The sequence below is a fragment of the Parasteatoda tepidariorum genome, chromosome 1, assembly GCF_043381705.1.
Source record: "Parasteatoda tepidariorum isolate YZ-2023 chromosome 1, CAS_Ptep_4.0, whole genome shotgun sequence".
In the NCBI taxonomy this organism is placed as follows: domain Eukaryota; kingdom Metazoa; phylum Arthropoda; class Arachnida; order Araneae; family Theridiidae; genus Parasteatoda; species Parasteatoda tepidariorum.
Genome location: NC_092204.1, coordinates 52,088,540 through 52,099,100, shown reverse-complemented (window position 1 = coordinate 52,099,100; position 10,561 = coordinate 52,088,540). Strand labels below are relative to the sequence as shown.

General features: G+C 28.3%; 1 protein-coding gene across 2 annotated transcripts in view; it reads right to left on the bottom strand.

Annotated features, from left to right (window-relative positions):
• Positions 1 to 10,561, bottom strand: part of LOC107439747 (WD repeat-containing protein 3) — a 35,788-nt gene that overhangs the window by 7,692 nt on the left and 17,535 nt on the right. For both annotated transcript variants that reach the window (XM_043044320.2, XM_071180160.1), the window contains exons 15-20: positions 9,165 to 9,237; positions 7,646 to 7,806; positions 5,988 to 6,099; positions 1,727 to 1,864; positions 1,594 to 1,632; positions 1,118 to 1,183 (exon numbers count right to left, since the gene is read on the bottom strand). In XM_043044320.2, coding sequence (XP_042900254.1) covers positions 1,118 to 1,183; positions 1,594 to 1,632; positions 1,727 to 1,864; positions 5,988 to 6,099; positions 7,646 to 7,806; positions 9,165 to 9,237 — 589 coding nt within the window. The remainder of the gene's footprint in view (positions 1 to 1,117; positions 1,184 to 1,593; positions 1,633 to 1,726; positions 1,865 to 5,987; positions 6,100 to 7,645; positions 7,807 to 9,164; positions 9,238 to 10,561) is intronic.

Sequence of the window (10,561 nt, the reverse complement as noted above, 5' to 3'; positions counted from 1 at the left end):
ACATGTAACTAAACATTTTATAATGAATTTATAAATTTTCTTCTTAGATACAGTTATGCATAAAATATGTTTGAAAGTGCCAGGTCGGCATTGTTTTCCTCAGTGTCTGAAAACGATTGACAATTTGAATAATGAATTTAATAGTAAACAAAATATTAAGAGGTGTAGCATTAGGTGTGCTATGCTGATCACTATTTTCTCACAGAATTTCAAAATTAGTAACAAAGTTCCTCAACAGATGGCACAGTTAACTAAAAAATAAGGTATAAAACAATAATTTCAAAGTAACCATCATATCAAATTGGCACAATCTGATTCTGGAAATAAAATTAACCGTAAATATTTCTGTTGGGATGGTCAAAAACATAACACGAAAAAGATTTCAGCTAGGAGCACCAAACCAAGAACTGAAAAAAGGCCCACCTACGGCTATCTAACTACTAAAGAAGTCAATAGCACCATCTGTTGTTCATCACTAATTTTGAGACTTGGGGTGGTTTTGAGACTAGCTTCCTGAGCAAAATGCAAATTATCCAACAAATTTAATTTTCTAAAGTAAATTTTTTTTTATTGGTTTCTCAAATTGCATTTTATAGTTGTACAGTATCTTATATTGTAAAGTATTTGTATAGTATTTTATATTTATAATTTATTTATAATTGTATATTTTTAATGGTTTCTCAAATTGTCTATCCTTTTTAGAACACCCAACACCTTCTTACTTGCATTACTCTAAGGAAAATAAATAGTTTCACATATTTAATATTTTAAGAAAATAAATGTATATAAAAGAATAAGACAATGAGCAAGAGAAATAGAAAGTTAACGGAATTCTATACTACTTATAAAAAAAATTTGAAGTTCATAAAATAAAATAAAAAACATAGTAAATAAGTTAAAACTTTTCTAAGATAATGGAAAGAAGAGTAAATAATCTAAAAATATTTATTCTTAACAAAATAAAATTATAATTTATATAAAATAAATATATAAACCAAATTAGTGTTTTGTAAATTATATTAGCAAGAAAGAACACATTCAAAATTTTTAATACATTTACAATTTCTACTTTTGCATTTATATAAAGCAAAAAAAAAAGTTACTGAAAATTACTTACTGTTTTAATAGTTTCCTCTGACTTCATTCCTGATAGTGCTACCTCTTTATTAACCTCTCCTGGAATCTGGGAAAATGAAATTTTCTTTGTTTAAAAAATATAATGAAAAAGTTATGGTTTGAATGATATACTAAATTTAAAAATATTGCAAAAAATTAATATTTTTAATATTATGTATAGTAAATAATAAATTTATTGCTTTTAAAGTTCCAATCCAATCGTTATATATAAACAATGAAAAGTAACATAAAAAATCAAATTATATTCAAACAATCCAATCGTTTCAATTTGAAATCAGAGTAAATCTTTTTAGTTTGGGCCATTATTAACAGGATTTATTGAAAAATATGCAGTTAAGTAAATGATTTTAACTCTAACTTTAAGTGATTTGACAAAGCGCATCCTTCACGCTACTGTTAGCATAAAATTAAGTTGATGCAAAATTAATAAAAATTTACAGAAAAATTTATACTAACTGGAGGTAAATCCTCAGTTGCCTCAAGATCTTCCTTTTCCTATAGCAAAAAAATAAAACACATAAGTCATTAAAACAAATAGAATTTATTTCTAAGAACATAGTTAAAACATATATTGAAGCCCACAATTCACCTCTTCTTCTTGCTCTTCTTGCAAAACCAGTGGCTCTCTTGTCTTATTCCACAATCGTAAAGATTTGTCACGAGAAGAAGTCACTACAAACGAACCATCAGGACAAACAGTTATAGCTGTCACTTCATTCTGGTGGCCCTAAAAAATTAATAATAGCACTTAAGTTTATGATTTCAAATTAAAATCAAGTAAACAATATATACTATCCATTTAACAGAGGCAGTATATATTCTTCAAAATATATTGTCAAAAATCCTTAATCAAAAATTTATGTATAGTGATGCAAACTAATCATGCGAATATGAAAAAGTTGCCCTCTTCTGGTACTGTAGAAAGAAAATTTAAAATCAGACATAACCAAAATATTAAAACCTGCCATTTAAATTGCAATGCTTGGAAATCACTTGCTAAGTATTACTCTGAATTTTCAAAATTAACTAAATAGGTTTTAACCTAAAATATTTTAAAGCTAGAAAATTAGAATTAAAAATAATCTGTATTTCGCTGCATGGTTTCTTCAACTGAGGACTTATCTTAATCGTTACGTCCCTGCAGAGCCGGATAATACCTTTCGTAGGCCCTAGGCACAGAGCCGGATTATACCTTTCGTGGGCCCTAGGCATAGCCGTTTTTGGGCTCTCCCCTCTTTTCAAAATATATGCTAAAATTTTCTTGCATATTTTTTTAACATTTTTATTAATATGAATTTTAATTTACAAATTTGTTTATCGAACTTTATCTGCAATACCGACATGCTGCCGATATTGCAGTTGCATACCTGCCAACATTAGAGAAATAAAATAACGGAGATTTTACTAGCGACATTTTTAGGCTACAAACAGTTATGATACTTCATTCATAAACAGGTAAATCAAAAAGAGAAATGCTAAATTGGGAATAATATAAGCATTAAAATTCAATGCAGTATAGAATAGATGTATAAATCTTAGTCTAAAGATTTTTTTTAATAATTATGTAAACTAAAAATATCAACATCTAAATAATTTTCATATTTTTAAGCAACTTTTATTTTACAAAATTTTTACACATTCATGTTGCGAACATAGGTAGCTGATAGGTAGCTGATTAGCTAAAAATTTTTTATCAAAATCCTGTTCATAACAACAATCAGATAAATTGCTCTTCATTAACAGTAAGTTTTCTAGCTTTTCATCTGAAAGTGAAGAACGAAATTCAGTTCGAATTTTTTTCACTTTGGAAAAAATTCTTTCACACTCTGCATTACTATGCGGAATGCATAGGATCCCTAACATGGCATCTGCAGTGTTTTGAAATTGTTTGGCATGCAGTTCATTCTTTAGTTGTCCAATTGATACCCACAATGAGTCAATTCTCTCCTCTTGTTTTATACTTTCAGGAATTTCTGTAGCTTGGAGAGTAGCAAATTCTGATTGAAGTTTATCAATTTCTTCATCTACATTTTTACTTTTCAGCAAAATAGGAAATTTATTAAGAAAGTATCTAACTGAAGAAAATGAAGAATTTTCAATGTTCTCAAAATTGCATATTTCAGCATGCATTAGAACTTCATCCCTAAACGGGAACTTGTGTAACATATAATCACACATTGTGATGTAAAACTGTCGTACATATTTAAAAAAATGTGTTTTCTCTTTTACAGTTAATTCTTGTACAATATTTTTTGCTCTTTCGCCTATGAGCAAATCATCATCTGTTCGCTGGTTCTCTGAACAGTGATAAGCCACAGTTAATATATCAGTACTCTGTTTCATGATTATGGCCTTAACAAATTTGCTCAAAATCTCCTTAAAAAATTCTATTAGCATTTTCCTTAATTTGTGAATAAGGGGAGCTTGTGTCTGAAGAGCTGTATTAATTTTATCAAAGATTGGATTGATATATAAAACTAAATAACAATAAGCCTTATTCACATCAGATGAAAGAAGATAAAAAAGTCTTTCTGGCCTTGATAAAAACATTTTGTTATCATTAGTTGATATTTTGCTTCGTTTTTTTGCCCTGTCATCAAAATCATCCACACAGCTAATGTTTCGCTTTTTAGGCTCTTTGTCCTTATTTTGCAAACTTTTATCTGTATCTTTGACTTCATTTTGTTTCCTTTTTGGAATAGTATAGAATTTTAAGTTATTAGACTTAACATTCTTTTTTCCAATTTCAGATTTAAAAAACTGAAGCAGAGGAATCCACAAAGATAATAAACGTTCCAGACACTTTGTTGTGGACAGTCAGCGAGTTGTAACATGTTTTAAAATTTTCTTAATTTCACAGTTATAGTAGCTTTCAAACATTTCCAGTTTTTCTTTCCTTTTAGAGCTTTTGTCAATATAATAATAAACATCTACTAATAACTCATCAATGTTTAGAGGTAAACAAGCAGCTCCTTTCTCCACGGCTAAATTAAGCAAATGGCATAAGCATCCAATTACAATAAGCGGTTCGTTTTTGTTGCCTAAGCACAGCAGCAACTCCATTTTCTTCCCTATCATTACTCCTGCATTATCCGCCCCAAATGCAATGCAGTTTGTAAGGGGTATTCCATAGTGTTCTAATTTATTTATCATTAGATTGCCAATATTTTGGCCAGTGCTATCCCCAATAAGAGTAGGCACTGCTAATAATGCTGGCTGTATTTTGTTGCTACTTCTGTCAAAATATGTAACAACCATTGGATATAATTTACTGTCAGTGTCATTTGTACCATCCGTAGCTAAGGAAAATGATTGTTCTTTTAATGCATCTACAAGATTTTTTTTGGCTAACAGCAGCAAATTCAGAAATAATGGCGGTTGTTTTGGTATGGTTCTGAAAATAGAAATCCACTTTTGTCTAAACGAGCGGTAAAATTACGAAAGCGAACAACACAAGCGAAGTTATTGCCAGATACCTAAGTAAATAACGCGTTTGTTATTGGCGAAAAACGATTAACAGTAGCATTCTCACTGCATTCAGTTTGGCCGACGCGTCAACGCAAGAACTGTCGAACTGACTACAGCGCCATCTGTTGAGAAATAAGAGAAGTATTTTTGATATATGCGGATATTTTAGCGTCAAAATTAATTTTTTAAAAAATTTCTTCAAAAAATGCAGAGAAATTAAAGATAATACGGGTAAACGGGAGGTAGGCTTAAAATACGGGAGTCTCATTTAAAAAACAGGAGACTTGGCAGGTATGCAGTTGATATCAATAATACCATTATGATTAGTTCAATCGATAACAATGTTAAAGATAAACTTGTGAATACTTTTCTTAACGTTCACATTGCATTAAGAATANCTGCATGTATAAAAAAAATTATTTTTTTAGTATTAAAAGGAAGTTTAATCGAAACATTCAATCAATTTTTCTGAATTTCATGACTTCTGTATTCTACATATTTTCAAAACTATTGCTTACCATGTTACCAGCTGCATAAATACTTGAAACTTTGAAAATAATCTTTTTTTAATATAACAACTAATGTCCGATGGCCCATTGACTTGAAAAAATAATCTATACACATGAAATTGACTGTGGGCGGGGGTACCCGCTGGGCGGTGCTACCCGACTCTCCCCTATATTTTTATATGTATCTTCATAATTTTGTGCAAAATACACTTGTTGTTTTTAAAGCTAAATTATTTTTGTCAACAAATTTTTTTCTCCCAAGTTTTTCGCAGGCCCCTGAATTTCGTATGCCCTAGGCACGTGCCTAGTGTGCCTATAGGCTAATCCGGCCCTGCGCCCCTGCAATCTGATTTGTGAAACCTGAATAAAAATAGTGGTTTGTAGGCTTTGATTTAATGGCAAAAAAGTTGGCTCAAAATCAAAAAAGATGCTGGCAGTGGACTTAGGATGCCAACCTTCCCCCCCTCTTCTTTTACATATGGGATAATTCGGTTGCCACCTAATGAGGTGAACTGAGTTCGAATTACAGTGATGGCTGTTCACACCCGGCTTGCACAAACCATAGTGCTGACATAAAATATCCTCAGTGGTAGACGGACCATGGGTTAGAGTCCCCTTGCCGCCAGACTAATCATGGGAGGTTTTCCTCACCATGTAACACAAATTATATAAGTGCAATACAAAGTTTAAAAATAACATTATTTTACATTTGAAGTTAGTATTATCCTCATAACATATGATCATTCATTTAAACAGAAAAGGTCAACTATTAAAATAACATTTAACTAATAAGAAACATAATTATGTTTGATGAACACCAAATATTTTCCTTTCTAGAATTAAATTAGAGTTAGAATTAAACATTTTACTCACTTTCAGGGTGATAATTTTTTGAAAATTGTCAGCATCCCACTGTTTAACAGTATTGTCTCTACTACCAGTGAAAAACAAATGTGTTTTTGGTAAGAAATTTATGCAAGTAATCCTAGAACAACAAAATATTATGAATTTTATTATAGATAATTTATCTTATAAATTTATAATAAACTAGTTATTTTAAGTTATCTAGTTATTATAAACTAGTTATTATAAACTAGTTATTCTTAATTCAACTACATAGATGCAGAAAAAATACTCCTTGCTTATAATCATTTAAGTTCATAGTTTTTCTTTTTATTAGTTTATAGCATCAGTTAACAAAACCTTCAAATAAAACTGATAATTTAAACCAGTTTCATAGAAAACAATGTCAATTTAAGAAAAACTATAAAAGCCATTAAACTAGCATTAATTTTTAGGATTAATTTTTCTCAAGACCAGTCGCCATACGTAGATAAATTATCAATGCTTAAGAAAATATATGATAGCAAAAAGTTGAAAAAACAAGTTATCTAAATAATTTATATATATAAATGTATAATATGTTATAAAATATTTAGATAATAAGTTACTGTTGTCTAAATAAATATGGTAGCTCCATAATGACTATCAATAACGTATGTCTTTTTAAAAAAATTATTGTAAATAAGTTTAAAAAAGTGTACACCTTGATAAAAAAAAATAATTGAAATAAGGGAAAAATACTAGAGCAATCTAATGAATCACTGGTGATAAAGACAGTACAGAAAATACTAGACCTGTTTGATTCTCAAAAGAAAGAAATTCTGATTTTCAGAAAAAATTCAATTTTATTGTCAGAAGAAAAAATATATCTATTAATAAATGTCCATAATGTATAGTTATAAAATACTTATAAAAATTAAGTTTAAAAAGTATACACATCAGGGACCAAAATTAAAATAAAATAAAAAAGAAAGAAATCTCATGAATTACAAGTAAAGACAGAACAGAAAACACTAAACCTGTTTCATTGTTAGAAGAAAAAATATTCTTCAAATTTTCAGAAAAAAAAAATATTAAAAAAAAATTCAGTTTGATTGTCAGAAGAAAAAATATATACTAATGAATACCCATAATGTATATTTTCAAAATTCTTGTAAAAATTAAGTGCAAAGAAGCAAACACAGTGATCAAAAATTAAAATTTAATGAATCTCTAGTAAGGAAGATGGAACAGAAAACACTAAACTTGTTTGATTGTCAAGAGAAACAGAAAGGAGTTAAAAGAAAATTATTAGAAACACCAGCAAGATTTATCAAGCATCCAAGAATCTATGATATAGTTCCCACTACCTTCCTTAGTAGTGATTTGACAGTTTTCGATATAATATTCTCTCTCGATTAAATGCAAATTTACAGTCCCTGATAAAGAAACCCTTTTTACTTTATTTTTGACAATGATTCAAATATATATTTAGGAGGGTCATGGCCGGGCACCCTGTTCATGAAAATACTTAAAATACAAACTTGTTACTGCACTAAAATGGATGAAATTAAATTTTACACTAACTGAAAAAATGTCTACAGATATATAATCTCAAAATTTTAATTAGTGATATATTATTTTAACCATTTTATGTTTTTTTAATGTATGAGTACTGTTAAAAAATCAGTCTAATTAATTAAGATTACCCTTTATCATGAGCTTTCTTTAAAAACTTATTACAACTTCCAAACTCCATACTCCAAATTCGTACATCTTTATCTTCTGAGCCTGTTGCAATTAATGTACTATCATGAGAGATGTCCATACATGTCACTGGTAAAGCATGTCCATAAAGTGAAAATGCAAGCTGTTTGGGAAGATAAGGATTTTTTAAATGAATCATACAGGAACCTTCTACTTAAAGATAAAGACCTTATTTGAATAGTAGTTCAGCTCCATATATGCATATTATATAATATATATGTAATACAAAAATTATAAATACTTTTGTTTTAATAAAAGCATTAAAACTCTTTTCATAAAATGTCTTTGGTAAAGAACAGTTGTAGAGATATTCTATTTTGGAACTTCAAGGCTGAAAACATACCAATGAATGATAATTAGATTTATATTTCAAAGGAGAAGATTAGAATCTTTCCCTCTTTTACTTCCATATTAGGAAGCATTAAATTATTATCGATGATGCGTAGAGTTACAAGGTATGTATGAATCGAGCCTTTTCACCTCCTTCTCTGTTAGTATTTAAAGCAGGAGCGATTGTTTTTGTGCGTCTTTTGCTGTACGATGTTGCCAACCTAATCTTCGCAGCCACTGTCTTGATATTAGTCCACCCCTATCCAGCTGGGAGAGTGGGTGAGACTTCTGTTTACACCATACTCTAATAAATAAAGCCTGTTAAAATCTATCGGCTTATGTTTCTACTAATGTAATTTAAAAACACTACCAAAAATAACGCGGTTGTTGTCCTGCTATTAGATCTATATATATATATTTGTGTGTATAATTATGTAACTCAATCATATCTTATTTTACAGGGGAAAGGACATAAATCAGAAAAGTCAAAAGAAACAGTACATTCATAAGACTTTAAGGCTCCATAGCTTAAAATGAACAAAGATAAAATAGACCCTCTATTCAAATAAAGCCTTCAAGTATAAAAATTGATAATTACATCAAAACCACTAACTGAAAAACAGTTCATTAATTAGTCAAAAAAAAAAATTATTGCTATTTGAAAAGTAGAAAAATATTATTTTATATAATAATAATATATAAAAAAAATTAACATTTTTGTAATATGGTAACAAATTAAAAAATTAAAACTGATAAGCGTATAAATCAGTTATTAATTATTAAATTTAATTTATGCAGAAAAAATATAAATTGAATCAGCTTATGAGTACATAAAAATATTTAAGAACATAGCGAATAAACAATTAATAAAAAAAAAATACCAATAAAAAATGCTTAAAAATTATTATAAAAAATCAAATCCAAAATACTTTTTTACAAAAATTCACAAAGAAATATTTAATTTACAGAATAGTACATAGTGCTAAATTTCTTTCTGACAGTAGTGAAAACAAACAGGACAAATTACCAATAAAATAATGTATCAAAATAACTTATTTTAGTCTTTAAATATAAGTTGATTTTTAAATATTTTAATAATTAATAAGTAGAAATGCATCAAATACAGCTTACTTTTAATGTGTCCACAAACAATACTTGAACAGTACTATCTAATAATGCCACAGCAATTTTCTGATAATCAGGACTATAAGTAATAAGATAAATTACAATAAAAATAATACCAAATGTATTTACTACAAATCAAATTATTTATCCATTATTCATACTTTCAGTGCTAGCATATATTTAAATATATACAGGGTATCTTCCACATTTTAGATTTTCAAATTCATGACTTTCCATGACTAATTCCAAGAATTTTTCATGACTTAACGAAGTTACTATTTTCTTCGACAAAAACAACAATAGCACTATAATAACATTAATTTAAATGATACGTATAACCAAAACTGTTATACTCTGCCTCTTCATATTTACAGATTTTAAATTTAAAAAACAGAGTAAAGAAAGAGTTGAAGAAATAAAATAGCTGAAAAAAATAAGAAAGCAAATAATATTTTTTTTCTTTCCTTTTTCCAGCAGAATTATATTTTAAAGATACTTTTCTTGTTCACCAGAAAGGAAAGAAATGCTCCTAATTTTTCTGGTCTCATTTTAGAATAAAAAAAATTTGCCAATGACTGGCTTGCTTCAGCTAGAATTTTAAATTGATAAAATAAAAAAAATAATAAACAACAAAAAAAATTCTGAAATCACAGAAGTTTAAAAGATAATTCGCTCTTCAAATGATTCATTCTAGAAATTCATTTTTTGAAAGAACACCATAATTTTTCACGATACAGTTTAATTAAATATGACTGTGAGTGGGGATTTTATTACAAATTCAGATATTCGGAACATCATGAAATTGGGGGGAGGGGATAATTTTTCTGGTCTCATTTTAGAATAAAAAAAATTCGCCAATGACTGGCTTGTTTCAGCCAGAATTTTAAATTGATAAAATTAAAAAATAATAAATAACAAAAATTCTGAAATCACAGAAGCAGGGCTCCCAACATATTTTAGACAAGAAAAAAGGGAAAAGAGGACCATTTGTAGCAAAAAGAGGACCTAGGAGGACCAATTAAGACTTTAAAAAAAAAAAACTTAGCACCATTTACAATTGTAACAGTTGCTATTGTGACACCCCTGAATACAGTTTGACTCGATATCTTTACCAAAAAATTAAAAAACATCAGTCATAGAAATTTAAAAACAGAATCCTACTAAAAAGATATAAATTTCACAAGTTTCCTTTACCTTAATTTACTATAAAAACAGCTAGATTTTTTTTCCAACCTCTTTTATTTAATCTCCAAAGCAAGACTGGAAATTTACAAACATGATAAAAAACAATATAAAAAATAACAAATAATCACTGAAGTAAACTAACTTTATATTTAAACATTCTCAATACTTATTTTAATTGTACAGAATAGAGAAATCAATTAAAACAGAAAAAAACATTA